The following is a 17,447-nucleotide window of genomic DNA, read 5'->3' on the forward strand; positions in this document are numbered from 1 at the left end:
ACAGACAGGCCAGTGATCTTCCCTGTCTCCATCAGACCACCTAAGGGACTGGGAGAGAGTGAGGCTGGCGTCCTGTCTCCTGTGCTGTGGGGAAACATCTGGCCATCTTGCTCATACGTGGCTCCAGTGAATGCTGCTCAGGGGAGGTTTTGAGTCGCAGCAACTGCATCACTTTAACATGCGGCTCTGGGGAATGTAGATTCCCACCTCAGTGGGCTATGTGGCCTTTTTTTCAGGACTCTGATTTCAGCTTGGCACCTGGTTCTGCCTCTGGTCCTGCCGGGAGTCCAGTTGTCAAACTTCAGGATGCCTTGGCCAGTAATGTAAGTTCACACTTTTACCTCTGGCTCTGCTTACCGCCTGGGGTTGGCAGGTCCTGGGTGAAGGAGACAGCGTATGTATTGGAGTCAGGCTGACCTGGGCTGGCATGTGACTCAGTCGCTAGCAGCTCCATGTCCTTAAAAGGTGCTTAAATGTTCCTGCCCGGGTTTTGCGACCTTCCAGTGGGGATTGTACAGTTCCTAAGGTCTGCTTTATTTGGCTCTCTTTGGTTCCATGTCTCCTCTGTGCCAGGTTCAAGCCCAGACTCAAGTTGCCTTTTCAGTGGCCAGGGGTAAGGGGCACAGATTGAGTAGGAGAAGCCTCCTTGGGAGGCCCCATCTCACCATCCAAGGGTCTTGGCCGCCTGTGATCTAACTGCTATAATCCAGAAAATCTCGTGGTGCCCCACCATGGGCCCAGGAACTGGCAGTGGCATCTTATCATGGCCACTGGGAGCTGCGGCATCTAGTTCACTGCTCTGTACTCACCACCTGCTGGGGTGGGTGCTAGTGCATGTGCTGAATGAATGAGTATCATTTGGGCAGCATTTCCCAGAGGATTCCAAGGAATGTGAGTGCTATACAATATTCATAGGTGTCAAATGAAAAAAAATGTCCTGGAAGTGCTAGGCTCTGCAAGGTTCTTTACTCTGAGAGTCTGCAGTCTCTGATGTGCAGATGGATGCCGGGGATCTGCAGGAGATGGTGGGGCGCTGTTGCATGTCCAGCCACTGTTACTAGGGCCCTCTTTTTCACAGTTTGCTGAGGGGCACAGCCTTCCCTGTGTGGCCCAAGACATCTCCAGGCCAGGTGGCAGGTGTCTTCTGAACCAGGTGCTTGCGTGCTAGCAGCCAGTTCGTGTCTATACTGCTGGGACATGGCTCTGCCTGTCTGAAGGGCACCATGGAGTGTGATATATGGGGGTGGCTCTCTGCAGACTTGTGTTGAGGAAACAGATGAAGGCAACCATCTCAAGATCAATCATGGTCTTGGCTGCCATCAGTTTCATTACTTAGTGGTCTTGGGTATACATGGCCAAAACTGAAGAATGCACATGGACAAATCATAGATGCTATTGGGGACTGTAGGTGGTTTTGGGCAAAGCCATGGATGCATTTGGACAAGTCATAGATGCATTTGGATGAGCCTTGGATGTGCTCAGGCTAGCCGTGGATGGGTTTGGGCAGAGCTGTCTCTGCTTCTGTTTGCGTTCCATGGTTTTCTTATCCTTCTCTCCAGGCAGGGTTAACACAGAGTATCCCTATCCTGCGGCGGGATCATCACATCCAGAGGGCCATCGGTCTCTCCCCAATGTCCTTCCCCACCGCCGACCTCACTCTGAAGGTAACACCAGCCCCAAACTGGATGAGCCCCAACCTTAGTTTATGAAGAAGCAGAAGGGAGGATTCCCCCATCCCCCAAAGCTTAGATCGGTGCTGCCCACTGCCATCGTGATAGTAATTTTCATCCCTCCCCTCCTTGCTTCTGAAGATGGAGTCTGCGCGCAAGGCTTGGGAAAACTCCCCCAGTTTGCCGGAGCAGAGCTCTCCAGGCGGCGCTGGCTCAGGCATCCAGCCTCCATCCTCTGTGGGTGCCTCCAGCGGGGTCAACTACAGCTCCTTCGGTGGAGTGTCCATGCCACCCATGCCTGTGGCCTCTGTAGCACCTTCTGCTTCTATGCCAGGTATCTCATCCCCTGAGCCAGGCCTTAGGGCCTTCTCCATTTATTATTGAGAGAAACGGATTAACAGCCCTGAACGCCACCTCCTGGCCTTGGCTTGAGTACACGTAGAAGTAGCAACTTGTTTTCAGGCTGAGTGGTCGCAGGTCCCCATGTGCTGCAGATAATGTGTACATCCTGCTTCCCCATGCTGGGGAACAGAACTGGGGGACAATAGCCAAGCACTCCTGCCTCCTGGTGAGAGGAGCAAGCCAAGGCTTGGCTTTGAGTCAGACCTGGGTCACGTGCTGGAGCTGTGCTGCCTCGGCTGGCAAGCAGCTCTCCCGAGCTGCCTCATCCTCCCCTCTTAAGTGAAACAGGGCGATGACCTTGCTCCATGGGGTGGCGACACCTGTGAAGCCAGGTCTTACCTGGAAAGGGCTTTGTATCAACAGAGCCCTCAGTCACTGGTAGCTGTTTTTGTCCTGACTGCTGCCATCTTTGTCATGTGTCCATGCACCCAAGGGAAAGTGTAGGGGTCTTGAGGGCCCAGCTGCCAGTCTCAGTGATGTAATTCCAATAGATCCTTCTGACCCTCCGCTGTGGACTCAATAGCAGGGCAATGAAGAGGACAGTGACTGAGAGGCCAAGGCAGCCCTAGTTAAAGTTGAATGCCCCTCCGACTGTCTGGGGTAGTTGGTGAGTGGTAAGGCCGGAGCCCACCTCCTTCCTCCTAGGCCTGACGCTGCACCCTCCCTGAGTTTCCTGAGGTGTGTCCCAGGTGTCTTGTGAGCAGGCATATGCTGCAGGCACTCTGGGAACTGAGCAGCCTCTGTATACATGGCATCATCCCTACTGAATCCCCTGGTAGACCTGTAGACTGTCTCCCTCAGGGACATTTAGAAGTAGTAGGCTTGATCATCTTCTACCTACCTTCTCTTGCTCTGTTTCCAGGCAGCCACCTCCCACCCCTGTACCTGGATGGCCATGTGTTTGCAAGCCAGCCCCGGCTGGTTCCTCAAACGATACCTCAGCAGCAGAGTTACCAACAGGTGACAGCAGCAAGCCAGGTGGCCTGGCGGGGGGAGGGAGCCAGTGCAAGGAGGAATTGGCTTGTTCATCGTCTGTCTCATTTTCCATCCCCCTCACATGTGATGGCCAGCACCTGGCCCATCACGGCAGCCAGAAGATATTTGTTAAGTAAATAACAAGAGATAGGGAAGAGGAGTGGAGCTGATTGCTCCCCACTCTGCTCAGTTTTCCTTTCTCAAAAGTTCTCCCTCCTTGTGTCCTAGCTGGGGAATTAGCTAAAATGGAATTTTCTTTGGTGATCAGGTATCCTTCTGATGAAGAGACGAAAGGCCTAAACTCCCAGGCATGGATGCGTTAGAAAGAGGTAGTCTTAGAAATGAGCAGGCGTTTCTTTTTATGCAGGACTGGCATACTTTCTGTGCTGCCAAGGGGCGATTTTTGGAAGTCTCCCTCCTAACGCTGGTGCTGGGCCTTTGGGATGGTTCAGACACCCCTTCAGACACATATTCCTGCACAGCCACAACAGTGGACTTCCAGGCAGAATCTACTCCAAGTGAGACTTGCTGTTGGAGGACATGGCCTCTGCTGACCTCTTTTTAAAAACATGTTCTTAACTGCTATATCATTTGGTTTTCAAGATTTTTGTTCTTGCATAACCGGGACAGACCATGTATCTTTCTTTTTGTACATTGTTAAATTCAACGTTCTGTTTCTGGAACTCGTCTCTGGACGTGTGTGCTAGGATCCATTTTTGTTGGCGTATAGAATTTCAGGGTAGGGCTATGCTGTGGTTTGGGGTTGCCACCAGTTTTTCATTATAGGCTTTATCCCAATAGCAAGGGAAGCCCAGGAATGACATGCTGGAATTGGAATTTTGTGAAGTATCCCAATAGCCATGTGGAGAGAGGGGTTGGGGAGGTGGGAGATGGGAGGTGAGGAACCACCTGGATGGGCCTTGCGGTTACCTCCCCCCACCCTGGCTTCCCGTTCGCAGGCCGCCGCTGCCCAGCAGATCCCGATCTCCCTTCACACATCTCTGCAGGCACAAGCTCAGCTTGGACTGAGGGGTGGGCTTCCTGTGTCCCAGTCCCAGGAGATCTTCAGCTCCTTACAGCCCTTCAGGTGAGCTCATGTACCAGTGTGTGGAGCTGGCAGCTCACAGTCAGGGCCTCAGCCCTGTGTGCTGCCTCTATCCTGCAGCTGTTTGGTGCTTCTCTACTTTAGACCTGGTGGGGCAGGCGTGTTGCTCTGGATCACTCTTCGGTCTGTTATTAGCTGTGCTCTAGGAGAGGCCTGGGCCGGGCTGATACGCGGTGGCCTGGTTTTGCTTTTCCATGACATCTTGCCTCCTTCCCTTGCTCCTTCCTCCTCCTCTCCCCTTGACTCCCTGCGTCCTCCCCACCACTGGCTGCTGCTTCAGTGTGGCTGCTAGTGTGTCTGATGTTCTGTGCCTTGTACAGCCTGGATGTGTTCGCTTGTTTAATCCAGCAGCATCAGGGCGATCTAGCAGCTTGTTCTCGGGCCTTATCCTGATCCCTCAGAGTCGCGCTCTTGGGGTAGGGCCGGGGATCTGTGTTTTAGCAAGCTCTACGGGGGATCTCTGAGGTGTGGGGCCACATGCATGGCAGTGCTCACCCACCCGACCCTGACCTTCTTTCTGGCTTTTGCAGATCTCAGGTGTACATGCACCCCAGCCTGTCACCGCCCAGCACCATGATCCTTTCTGGGGGCACAGCCTTGAAGCCTCCGTACTCGGCGTTCCCAGGCATTCAGCCCTTGGAGATGGTGAAGCCGCAATCTGGCTCCCCCTACCAGCCCATGAGCGGGAACCAAGCCCTGGTCTACGAGGGCCAGCTCAGCCAGGCTGCCGGCCTGGGTGCCTCCCAGATGTTGGACTCCCAGCTCCCACAGGTCAGGAATTCAGTCACTCCACCCAAAGCCCTAGGCTTCTTTCTTTCACAACTTTGCCTTTTCTTTTCACCTGCCTCTCAGTGTGTGCTGGCCTGTCATGCTGTCGTGCCCATTCCTTGGCATGCAGGAAGTCAGCCTCTTCTGAGTAGCCCTGTTGCCTTTTTTTTTCCCGAGACAGAGTCTCGCTCTGTTGCCCAGGCTGGAGTACAGTGGCATGATCTCGGTTGACTGCAACCTCTGCCTCCCACATTCAAGCAATGCTCCTGGCTCAGCCTCCTGAGTAATGGGGATTATAGGCATGTGCCACCATGCCCAGCTAATTTTTGTATTTTTAGTAGAGACAGGGTTTTGCCATGTCGGCCAGGCTGGTCTTGAACTCCTAACCTCAAGTGATCCACCCACCTCGGCCTCCCAAAGTGCTGGGATTACAGGCTTGAGCCACCGAGCCCAGTCTCTGCCACCCACGTTTTTGTCATCCTTCCCTTGGCCTGGCTTCTTCCTCCTCATCAGCAGATCCGTCGAGCCACGTGGCCTTTGCATTTCATGCAAGCTATGGCTCCCTGTCAACCCCCACCCTCTTAGCAGTTTTTTAGACTTGCATCTTGCCCCTCACTGCCTCCCACCCATGACCTCCCTTCCTATGTCACCTAGGAAACAGAAGCAGTGATTAATCTCCGAGCCCCTTTGGCCACATCCCTGCCTGGGTGCTGCCTGTGCCCCTGGGGACCCGCCCCAGCAAGTCTCCCTCTCTTTTGTGCATCAGGTAGTCCTTACTGTCATTACACAAATGAGCTGCACTCCTGACCCCATGATCCCGACCCCGACCCCCACTCCCTACACCCCTTGAACCATGTTCTTCACCCAGTTTCCAGGCCATCACTCCTGGCTTTCCTGCTGACTCAGGCCGCCTCAGTCTCCTTTGCCATCCCCTCCTTCCATAATGATCGGCATGCCCCTGGGCCCTGCTTTGGGTATCTCTCAACAGTCATGGCTCCAAATCCCTCCAGTCTTCTCCTTACTCCCAAATGGACATCCTCAGCTCAGATCTGTCGCTGGAATTGAATCTCAAATCCAGTCAACTTTCCAGCATCTCTGCTATGGTGTCTTGTGGCATCTCACAATCCTTCTGCTTGTCCAGTCCATGTCCTCCTTTGTTCCCTGCTCCCCCTCACCTCGCCCCCTGATCCTTCAGCAGGTCTGTCAGCTCTGCCTTTAAAAGGAAGGATTCAAAATCCAGCTTTTTCTCATCCCCTCTACCACACCACACTGTCCAGCTCCTGCGGGGGCTCCTACCTGGCCTCTCTGCAAGTCAGATCATACCCCAAGTCAGCACTCTAAAAATGGCAGCGTATCCCCCTCATCTTCATCCTGCACCATGTTGGTGCTCTAAGGAGGAGCGTGGTGCTTTGCAGCTCTGGCCACCACAAGTCTCAATGATGTAATTCCAATAGATCCTTCTGACCCTCCACTGTGGACTCAATAGCAGGGAGATGAAGAGGGCAGTGACTGAGAGACCAAAAGTGGCCCATCCCCCCCATCCTATACCCCTGTCCTTAGGTCTCCAGGCCCACATCCTCCTCGCCTATCTTGTTCTAGTCAGTTAGGCCTTGCAGCCACCCTCTTCTCCTGTTGTGGCATGCTTCAAAGGATTCCCACAGCCCGTAATCGAGCTGGGTCTTGTTTTTACCACCATTTGATGCAAAACAGTAAGGGTCTTCAATGTTTGTGCTGTACAAAGGAATGCAGAGATACACACGTCCAGTACAGCTGTCATCTTTTGGGACTTGGCTTAGCCATTACTTCGACTTTCCTCACTCCTCGCCTGCCCCCGTCCTTTGTGTACCCACAGATTCTGTGCCACTCTGCACCCAGCGTGTCCTACAGCTGTGTCCAGTGTGTCACACACTGACTGCCCTTGCAGTGCCCAGGCCCATGTTGAACAGGGCCTCCCCAGCCCATTGTATGCTTTCAGTGAGCACTTTTGCCGGACAAAGGCAGAAAGGTCTGAAGATAGACCCAGCCCTTTGCAGAGATGTGCATGAGACACATGTATGCTGTTGGCTCCTGTGCCTGCAGCCAACTTAGTCTTGCCCATTTTCTTACCACCTACTCCATTTCAGCAAGAAGACATGCCCCTGGTGTCGAAGGTGTAAAATCCTGGGCAATCTCTCCCATCCCACAGTAGAAATCAGAACGTGTCCTCCTGTGTGCAGTTCTTACTTCGAGTTCTTCTGGAGTGTATGAATCTGAAGTACATGTGCAGTCGCTCTTTGGTGCTTGTTTGGGGTTTCTCTGTAGCATTGGCTCCTCCTCCTGACTGTCCTTGTCGCCCAGCAGCTGACCATGCCACTGCCTCGGTACGGCTCCGGGCAGCAGCCGCTGATCCTGCCCCAGTCCATTCAGCTGCCGCCTGGGCAGAGCCTCTCTGTTGGGGCCCCCCGAAGGATTCCTCCACCCGGGTCCCAGCCACCAGTCCTGAACACCAGCAGAGAGGTAAGGGAACCCCATCTGCCCATGACCCTGGGGAAGGGGCCTTGCCTCACCAACCTTTTCTAGCCAGCTAAGAACCCCTGTGTGGTAGAAAGAGCCAGTGGCTTGGGTATGTGCAGGACTGCCAGGGCAGAAAGGAATGTGACTCTGTGTGGGGCCATCAAGGGGCAGGTCCCGGGGACTCTGAACGTGTCAAGGGCTGAGGGCCAGGAATCAGCATTCCTTCCCAGCTCCCCAGGAGGCCTAGCTGTGGGTGGCCATGCTTCATTGGCTCTCCCACCTCACTTTAAAAAGAATAAAATTTGCGATGGTTCCTGCTCCTAAGAAGCCCTCTTTTGAGTGTGGCTTGAAGGGGAGGGGCTTGCAGATTCCTCCAGAACTGGGGTCCCAGCCCCTGGGCTGCAGACCTGTATTGGTCTGTGGAAAAATCGTCTTCCATGAAACTGGGCCCTAGTGTCAAAAACTGCTGCTCTAGTCCCACGGCCCTTGCCACCTCTGCCCTGGGTGTAGTTCAGTAAGTCTGGGTAGTCCACTGTCTCCAGGGCCTCAGATGACAGCGTGTTGCTGTTTGGTCTCTTTAGCCCTCTCAGATGGAGATGAAAGGTTTCCACTTTGCCGACAGTAAACAGAATGTCCCTTCAGGAGGCCCCATGTCATCGCCACAGACCTACAGGTAAAGCCACTCCCTGGGGACTGCGTTCCGCATAGCTGAGCTGTTGCTAGAGCCGTGGCCCAGTGGCTCAGAAGAATCTCTGGGCCCAGGGAGAGCTGTCAGCGCCCTGGTCCCTCTTTGCGCCTCGCGTCACTGTGGCGTTTCGGCACTGAATGCACTGGTGTTGCAGTTAAGTGGGAGAATGAGCAATCAGGAGAGTGGTTTGGGTTTTAATCATTACAGTAAGATGCTCTGGATTGGGGAGCTTTCTGGAAAGGTAGGAAAAGGAACTGCTGACATTTAGTAGGCATCAGGACTGATGTGACTTCCCATCAGATCCTAAAAACAGGACCCACTGGCCACAGGGCTGCATCCCAGCAAGGGGAGGAGCATGGCCTTTCCCGGTGTCTCTTTCCCCAGACTTGCCCTCTGACCTCTGCCAGGGGACTTTTATTACTGGGCTTGTGGGGTCATTCCTTCCACACTACAAACCAGCACCCGCTTTTTGCTTCCTTCGTATCTGTCTCCACCCCCGGTAACCATCCCAGGTCCCCTAAGCGGGATACAGAGGTGGCTCTGTCAGATTCGGGCAAGAGCATCTGGTCCCTCTGCTCCCCCTGTGCAGGTGTGAAGGCAGCACGCTCTGGCCCTGTGCTCCAAGGGTTTGTATAGTCAGTCGACCCTTGTTACATGTGGGAGATTACTGAGACTGCTTTGTGTTTGCAAAATGAGTGAAACAGACGTGCCTGACGCATGGTACCCTGTGAGAGGTTAACACCCTTACTGCATGCGCCATGAGGTGACCCCATGAATACAAAGGTACTTGCGGGCCTGAGGAGTGCTCTGCAAGCCAGGCCTCTGTGCTTGCGAGTTGCTCTGGCTGCACCCCTCTGCTCCGCTGCCCTTTGCCTGTCAGGCCGCCGCCTCCATCACGGCATTCCACTCTTATTCCTCCATTTCCAGAGAAAGGGGTTTTTGTGGATTTTCCTCCCATTCCATCTTTTCTATTCTTATTTTCACTCTCCTGGCTTCATTTATTTCTGTATTTAGTATTTGTTTTCCTGCCATGTCTTTCACATAGACCAAAACATCAGGACTGTGTGAAAAAGATAGCTGGACAGCAGCACCCACCCCGGAGCAGAGCTGGGAGGAGGAAGGCGGCCGCAGGTCTGAGCACATGCTGTCCTGCTGCTGCCACAGGCAGATCCCAGCAGCCTCTGGCTACAGAGCCTTCCTCAAAGGCAAAACCCAGAGAACAGAAGCTCATGGGACAAGAGTTGCCTGTGTCTATGTAGACATAGGAAAGGCAGCAGATTATTCCTTGGAGAATACTTAGAAAGTAGAAGCCTTAACTGTTAGCTTTGTTTCAGTGGTGTTTAGGAGGGTTGGGGAAATTGCTATAATTGTAATGTTTCCCAAAGGTTTCTGGAACTAGAGCTGCTGAGATGTGCCCTGCAAAAAAAAGTTCCTTGGTCAGGTCCTCGGGGGTGTGCTGTCTCTGGGGCGGCCTACCGGGAGAGGCACTCGCCAGCACAGAGGCTGAGCAGGCCTGGGTGGGCAGTCCTGTTGAACTCTGTGCCTATGGCACTTAGGCTTTTTGACGGCAGAATTTTTTTCCCACACAACCCCTAATTAACATCCCTGGGAACTAACTAGTGGTCAGTGGAACACATTTAGAAGCATGTCATAGATTTTTATTCCTCCACGCCCTCTTCTGAAAAGCGAAGACTAGAGCAATAGCACGGTTCCGTCTCAGTGTCAGGCTTCTAGGCCTTTTGTCTGGGGCACTGCGCTGTGTTGGTCCAGAGGCTGAGATGGCCAGTGTCCCTTTCTGCCTAGCAGGACAGCCGTGCCCACCTGCACAGGGACTCAGCCTCCCTCTCTTGTGGTGTGTCTCCTTGAGCTCTGTCCTGGAGGTGCCGCGGTGGTCAGTGACAGCCACTCCCTTGCCCTGCTGCATTCTTGGCTGTCTTAGGTCTGTGGTTTTTTTCCCCATCAAGAGGCCCATAGACTGTCCAGAGAGAGCACCTCTGGCCCAGGCCCTTCCTTCCTCACGCCTCCTCCATGTGCTAGTCTTTGACTCCATTTCTGTGGTGACACGTTGTGTATTCTCAACCCCTGCCTTTGGTTTTTTCAGGCCTAGCTCTGCTAGCCCCAGTGGGAAGCCCTCTGGATCAGCAGTTAACATGGGCTCTGTGCAGGGACACTACGTGCAACAGGTAGAAGATGGCTTTCCAGACCCTTCAGCCCTGGACATTTAGGCCCGTCTCCAAGCACCAAAAGAGAAGGGACTGTCCAACCTATCTGAGTGCTCCTTGTCTAAAGAGAGCCATGTCCTAGCAGTTAGAGCACGGAACTAGGAGCTGGGCCACCCGCGTCCCTCCTGGCGAAGGCATTTCTCCTCTTGACGGGCGTCTGGATCCTTCCTTGTCCTGCAGAGAAGGGAGGATGCCGATTCCTCTGAGGAGGTGACGCTGGAAGGTGGACCAGCCCTGGCAGGTCGGGGCTGTGAGGCGCCCTGGGAGACTCGGCTAGGTTTGGGGGTCAGCTCTAGGAGCTGGGGTGCGCAAGTCAGTGGTGTGTCTTGTCTTTGTCTTGGCTGGGTGGGATCACAGGTGAAATTAAGTTTTCCCATTTGATAATGAAAAGTACATTTCAGTGTCTTTCCCTGCAGGCACTATTCTCTTCACTAATCTCTAAAATGTGCTGGGGCTCAGAGCTTAGGCCCCTCAGACCTGGGTGTTTCAGTTACTGTGCCTGGCTGGTAGAGTGGGAAGTGATTGCTCGCATTGGTTCCCCTGGGGGTCATGAGAATTGTGTGGAATAAGCTTCTAAAGCTTTCTTCCAGAGTTCAGACTTGGAGGGGGCAGATGTGCTGGCTGCTCTGTGACTTTCCCATCCCACCCCCATATAGAGCCACAGACCAGGGGAGCCTTGACTGGGAATGGGGCCCCAGGGCAAGGTTATAGAGTGGGAGTTGTGGCTGAATTGAGGCCAAAGATCTGGGGCAGGGGGGCAAGTTTGCCTAGGGCCATAGCAGACAGGGCCCCCAAGGTGTACAGTGGGGCACTTGGATCTACTCGAAAGGGCTTTTTGCTTGTGGGGCAGGAGGTGCACTGATTTGAAAAGGTTCTTCCAGTTGGCCTTGGGACTAGAACTGCTTCCGCCCTGGGTGTGCCATCGCGGAATTCCTTGTGGAGGACTCGGTGTCTTCCTGCCTCTCCGAATCACTGCACTCGGGGCTCATAGGGAGGGATCAGGGACGGCAGTTGCGCCACTTGCCTTACTACGAGGGGGATTTGTAAGTCTGGTCCTTCAACCAAGGGATGGATGACTTAGGGGAGCTTTCCCTGCACTCAGGAGCAGGAAGGGAGTGGTGGGAGCTATGTATCCAAACGGACGTTTCAGCATCAGGGTCACTTTGTTTTTCCCGTTGATCTGTCCAAAGGCAAAACAACGAGTGGATGAGAAACCCAGCCTGGGAGCCGTGAAGCTGCAGGAGGCCCCCTCAGCTGCCTCCCAGATGAAGCGAACCGGAGCGATCAAGCCTCGGGCTGTCAAAGTGGAGGAGAGTAAGGCCTGACGGTGCCTGGCTGCCACCTCGCCTCGCCCCACTGGGGACGGTGCCGCCACGCGACCTTGACACAGCTGACGCTCGGGAGCCTCACCAGATCCACCGTCCAAACGCCTGGTCTGGACTGAGAGACCTCCCTCCTCTCTCCACTCCCGAAAGCTCTGTCATCAACCAGCTTGCACCTGTGGATATATGGCATTGACCCGCTTGCTTTGATTATGAAACAAAAAAGCAAATGACTCCTTCATCCCATCTCCTTCCACCGTGACCGTGGAGTGACTCGCCTCCCGTGCAGTGCAGATCCGCCCTCCCTGCTCCTCCCTGTCCTGCCGCGCAGCCAGGGCACCTTCTCAGCAGTGCTTCCGGCCCACCAGCCCATCCCTAGGCACTGTGGTTTGGCAGCAGGGTCATTTTACTTTGAGGCTTTTTGTTTTAAAAAGTAGCCAAGGTTTTTACAAAGGGGAAAGGAAAAGAAAAAGAAAACGCAAGCTCCGTCTGTATAGCTGAACTTTTCTACCTACGTTCCTCGCCAGCCCCTCCCCTCCCTTCCGTCTCCAGTGGTTTCCTTTCACCTTTGTCCTGTTTAATTTGATACGTCACTTCGATACCTTAAGAGATGACTCTTAAGAATGCATCCCCTCCTGATCCCCCCAGCTGGTTCACCTTTGAAGTTATTTGCAAAAAGAAATGAAGGTTCTTGAGGGCACCCATTGCGAGCACTCTAGTGCCTGGCTCCCTGCCTGGGAAGCGATGGTGTGCGCAGAGCAGTAGGCAGGTTGGGGGTTGCATTCGGGTTCCAGCTCCTGGTCTGATGAGCCCAGGGCATTTACAGGCAGCCCATGAAGTTGATGACAGTTTTGGCAAGAGAATCACACAGTATCCCTGTCCTGTGCTCTTCTAAAGCCAGTGGATGTGCTGGGCACCAGGGACAAATCATGGAAATGGCTGGTGGTGGCTCCCAGGTTGACCCAGATGGGGCAAGCTGATGCACCACGGGTCCATCCCAGGCCCCATGGGCTCTGCTTCTGAACCTCCACACCCTGCCCCTCAGGGGCGCTGTGTTTTTCACTCACTTCTTTCCTTGAAGCCTTCTGTAACCTGTCATTTTCGTTCCTTTTCCGGAGCCTGCTGCTTCCTCTGGACCCGTCTCCACCTCCCACACAGCTCATCATGAACACCACTTGGTGATGGAGGGAGCGGACATGCATGTCGTCCCCAAGTGAGGCCACTGGGAGTGGTTCTCCTCCTCTGTTTCACTCCCAGCAGCAGACCCAGGTTGTCGGGACAGGAGGGCCTGAGCTAAGCAGCAGGCCTCAGTCTCAAGTCTTCAGACAGCTGGGTGGGGCCAGGGTAAGGCTAGGTGCAGGGCTGACCACAGTCCAAAGGGCCTGCACAGCCTCCCAAAGGGCAGCACCTCCAGGCTATAGGGCTGCCTCCATCCAGAGGCTTGTGTGAGCCGTGGTGTTCTGGGCTTGTTTTTATGTAACAAGGAAATCACTCCAGATTCTGTCATTCCAAGGAAAGGGAGGGGGGGGACAGTTCAAGTTTCTCAGCTGTTCTTAGGGATCACTGAGCATCTACCTTCGCCTCGCCCAGAGGCTGCCCCCAGTGTCTCACGGGCACAGGACAGCCATTTGGGCTTGGGCTCTAAGCTGTGTCTAGTGTGGAACATGGGAAGGAGCATCTTAGGAACTGTTGAAGTTACTTCTTACTGCTCTCACAAGTCTAAGGAAGTGGGAAAATGGCCTCCTACGAACAGCACCAACCCCGGAGCTGCCTGGGAAGGGGCAGTTTCACTGAAAGACGCTTTACTGTTCGCCTGTATCTTTCAGCAGCTCCCCTCCTGCCCTCACACTGCCTTTCCCTCTTCATCCTGAGTCTTTACTCGAGTCCCTTCCCAAGGGGCAACCCACCTGGCAGTTCTGGGCATTTCCTACCTGAGCTTCTTGTCTGCTTTTCCTTCTCCCGCTGCAAGTGGCTGCTTGTGGGCCTGGGGTGAGCCCTCTGTCCCCACGAGTCCCCCTTGCCAAGCCATTCCTGGGTGAGTCCAGGCCTGCAGGAGCCACACTTTCATCTCCACCTGGACACTTGAGCCGCATGGCCAGACCCCTTCCACCTGACGCGGTGGTGCGTGTGATTTGTCGAAAGAAAAAGCCTCCTGGATGCTGTTAAAAATTCAAGATGTATCCTTCAGGTGAACCTGGCATCAGACCCACAGTAATTGCTGTTTGAGAAAAAATAAAAACAAAAAGGTCACCTGTTCTCCAGCCCTTTTCTCTTACCCGGTATTTCCTTCCTTTCCCCTCCCTTACCCCAATAAAAAAAAAAAACAAAAAAAAACCCTAGAATTTATTTATATGTATTGATGTTGTAGGTCTAGGTGAAAGAAGTAAATGTTTCACTGCTCTATTTATATATCATGTCTGAATTCTGTGCAGGAAAGGCCAGGAAATTGCATGTGAAGTGCGGTGCAGTCACCACCTCTGTGTGACCTGAGCTGTAGTCTCTTTACTGAGATGCAGATTTTAAATGAGACTGCCGGCCAAGGGTAGGCCTCAGGCCTCCCAATGCCCCACCCCCTTCCTTGGTCTGATTAAATGCAGTTCTTAGTACAGACAGAGACGTTTTAAGGTGCAATATATCTCTTCCTTTCACGTGGTTTTAGAGCCAAGCTCAAGGTAATAGGACATAGGGTCATTTCGTTTTCAAACCCCCGTCCATCCTCAGAGCGCAGATATATGCAGAGGCTTCTGTCAAGATTCTGTGGGGCCTTGGTGGGAACAGGTGGAGACCAGCACTTCCCTTTGTTGCTGCAGAGGTGGGGAGTAGAGGGTCAGAACTCCCTCACCTTTGCCTGCTAAAGTCACCCTCCTCCCTATGCTGGCAGCTCTGCCTTGGCCATCGGGGGTGTGGCCCATTGCTCAGCAACCAGTAGCCTTGGGGTGATACCTGTCCACCGTCCACTAGAGTGGGATGAAGTCCAGAGTGTGGTGGTGTGTCTGAAATGCTGCTCATCCACCCACTGGGGACTTTTCTGCCAGCTGCATCATTTGGTTTGGTTTTCTTAACTATTGGCTATCCCCCCGCCTTTCTTTTTTTTTTAAACATTCGTATTGTTTTCAAACTTGGAATTCATAAACACTCTGGCTCTCGGTTCCTTAAGGGGAAAAACAAAGGATAACTTTATTATTTCAAATTCAAGAAAATCGGTTCAGTTCCAAAGCTGTGGTCGTCCTTCCAGCCACTTCTAGGGACTCTGGGGTACCTTGTTAAACGTTGACATCAGCTGTGCTGTTGCCCTCCTGTCTTCTGGATCTGCTTTCAGGACAGTGACACCTTCTGGAAGCTGGGTGCACACAGGTGCAGGGCCATGCTGTGGCCTGGCCTGCTGCGGCAGTGTGGCAGCTCTGGTGGAGCTCCTCCCTGCTGTTGGTTCTCCGCTGCCAAGTAGCTGCTGGCTGCCCCTCAGATCTTTATTTGTCCCTTTTCATTTCCTGCAGAGCAGGCCTGTGTTAGAGGGTCTGTTGGAAATGGCCTTTGAAGACCAAGGATACCAGGGTATGTGTGCTCTGTCGTGAATGGGAATGTAGGCTTCCAGAAAGCCAGCTCTCCTCTGAAATGTGACGGACCTACACAGGAAGTCATCCAGGACAGGAGTGGCTCACTGTTGGGGATGGACATTGGCCCAGCCATGCTCCACCAGGGCCACCAGTGCCCGTTGGGCTGGTGATCTTCAGGCACATGAGATCTGCTGTTCACCAGTTCACCCCAGTTGGTGGCCTCCAGGATGGTAGTGGCACCCCCAAAGCCCCATCTTCAGTGTGTCCTGAAGCCTCGGAGTGGAAATTCCTGCTAAGGTTCTGTGTGGACGCCTTTCTCCTATGGTCTAAAGGGGACGCTGTACTCAAGCTTTTGACCTCAGGCCTTGTGTAGTAAGAAAGGGTTTGGGGGTTTTCGTTTTGTTCTTGAGAGGGTTGCATTTTGTTTTTGTTTCCTTTTGTTTATGTTTTGGCCTTTCCTCTTTGTCTTTTCATGTAGACCAGATATTTGAAAGGGCAGACGATGGCTAGAGGTGTAATGTGCAGCTTGTTTATACATTATTTCGGGAAACTTAGCTTGGATGGGAAATGGAATTGTGGATTCACCAGGCCGGTGCTGGCACACTCACCCTCGCCCTTTCCCTCCGGTTCAGTACCTATTGTTTCTCCTTTCAAATATGTGATTGTACTAGCTCTTTCCATATGAAAGAATTCTCCTTATTTAAATAAAAAAAAGTTAAAAAAAAAATAAAGCTGAACATGCTTTCTCAGGTTGTATGTCCCTCATTTCTCAGTCATTTGACTGGAGAGACCTACAGATCAAAAGTTCTAATTTTACAGAGTTCACACAGAAATCAGGAGTGGTGCAGCCGACACACCTTAACAGAAGCTGTATGGGTAGAGAAGGGATCAGAACCCATGGTTAAGGAGCATCTTCAAAATGTAGCAGCATCAAGCACTCTCCAGTCTCTTCCCACAGATGGCATCTGGCTGTGCACAGTGCCAGCCTGCAACCCCACCACTTGCAGTGAGAAATGGGTTGGTCACAGGAGGTAAGCATTTCATGTGGCGTGTTATGTTGCCACTTCTAGTAGTGTTTTTGCAGGAAGTAGAGGATGATGCTGTGCTCTGGGGTGGGGAAGGAGCAGGCCAGGCCTGGGGTAGCAAAGGGTAATAGTTCAGAATTGGTTCTCGGTTTTGCCATTGCCTCACTGTGTGTCTTGGGGACATTTCACCACCTGGGTCTTTTATGTCTTTAATGGTTAAGTCTCCTTAACCATAAAATGTAGATGGTAATGGTATCAATGGGGTCATGTGGATTCAAAGAGGTCACTAGTAGCTTTTGGCTTAGTGCCTGGAACCAGCTAAGAAAACTTAATTACCTCCCAAGAAATAAAATGCTGTTTCCAACCTCAACTTCCTTCTAAGCCTTTTGACTATGGATAAGAGTTGGGGACCTGGGCACAGGCATCTCAGCTTCAACCAATCACACTCAGTGCCCTGATTCACTGCTCCCTAGGGACAGGTGGCTTACAGCCAGCCCCAAAGGAGACTAGTCCTGAGGTTGGGGGCCTGCAAGATGGAGCTTTAACTCATGAGGCACCACCACTGTTAGCATGGCATGCACCAAAGCTCAGCGGCCCAGCCCCACTCCCTCCTGGGGCCCAGGGAACCCTCCCTGCCCAGTGTAAACATAGTTGCCTGCAGGCTCTAGCCACAAACCCAGGTGAGCCCCAGCTCCTTCCCTCTGTGGGATCTTGGGTGAGTCACATAACCCTTCATGGGTAAGCCATAAAGAAGTAACCACTACGTTCGCAACTGGTGTCACCTAATGCTATGTTGACTGACATGGAAAAAAATATCTTGCAGACAACCAAGAACAATAATTAAGGTTATTAAACCCACAGTGTGCCCATTTGGTCTCTATAGGTTAACATACAAATAGACCAGGAGATCAAGAAGGGGTGAGGCCGAGAAGAGTGATCCATTAGCCTGGTTCCACTGCTGTCAGTTACATGCTCGGTGCCCATCCAGGCAAAATATGGGAAGGGGTGCAGTCAACCAAAAGTACCATGTTAGCCCCAAAGCAGGTCTTTGGGAAGGCTCTTGATGCTGAGCAGAGGGGGCTGGAGAGGCTGATGGATGAGGAAGAGGAGCCCTGGGAAGGGAGGAAGAAGCCTCCAGTCTTCTGCCAGGGAGTTTAAGAGAGTTGCCCCCACTGAAGCCTCTGGTGGTCTTGCAGCCCCCACCATGTCCGGGTTTTTGGGTT

General features: G+C 53.0%; 1 protein-coding gene, 2 non-coding genes and 1 pseudogene across 52 annotated transcripts in view; 3 read left to right on the forward strand and 1 right to left on the reverse strand.

Moving 5' to 3' along the window:
* Positions 1-13,979, forward strand: part of PRRC2B (proline rich coiled-coil 2B) — a 113,349-nt gene extending 99,370 nt beyond the window's left edge. For 15 of the 50 annotated variants that reach the window (XM_078330099.1, XM_078330033.1, XM_035260796.3 and 12 more), the window contains 9 exons: positions 237-323; positions 1,560-1,664; positions 1,812-2,004; positions 2,935-3,032; positions 4,007-4,134; positions 4,683-4,923; positions 7,261-7,416; positions 7,995-8,086; positions 11,514-13,895. In XM_078330099.1, coding sequence (XP_078186225.1) covers positions 237-323; positions 1,560-1,664; positions 1,812-2,004; positions 2,935-3,032; positions 4,007-4,134; positions 4,683-4,923; positions 7,261-7,416; positions 7,995-8,086; positions 11,514-11,556 — 1,143 coding nt within the window. In that variant the 3' untranslated portion in view covers positions 11,557-13,895. Of the gene's footprint in view, positions 1-236; positions 324-1,559; positions 1,665-1,811; positions 2,005-2,934; positions 3,033-3,315; positions 3,377-4,006; positions 4,135-4,682; positions 4,924-7,257; positions 7,417-7,994; positions 8,087-10,202; positions 10,285-11,513 lie in introns of all 50 variants that reach the window. The other 35 variants (XM_078329905.1, XM_078329941.1, XM_078329947.1 and 32 more) reach the window with 5 other exon arrangements.
* On the forward strand, positions 2,541-2,626 carry LOC118148371 (small nucleolar RNA SNORD62). The gene has a single exon (XR_004735173.1). It is a non-coding gene; the product is annotated as a small nucleolar RNA SNORD62 (small nucleolar RNA).
* LOC118148370 (small nucleolar RNA SNORD62) lies at positions 6,352-6,437 on the forward strand. The gene has a single exon (XR_004735170.1). It is a non-coding gene; the product is annotated as a small nucleolar RNA SNORD62 (small nucleolar RNA).
* A 1,026-nt stretch (positions 13,980-15,005) lies between the features above and the next one.
* On the reverse strand, positions 15,006-15,974 carry LOC100895138 (uncharacterized; annotated as a pseudogene).
* Between the last annotated feature and the right edge of the window lie 1,473 nt (positions 15,975-17,447).

Source organism: Callithrix jacchus, chromosome 1 (genome assembly GCF_049354715.1).
Source record: "Callithrix jacchus isolate 240 chromosome 1, calJac240_pri, whole genome shotgun sequence".
NCBI classification, from domain to species: domain Eukaryota; kingdom Metazoa; phylum Chordata; class Mammalia; order Primates; family Cebidae; genus Callithrix; species Callithrix jacchus.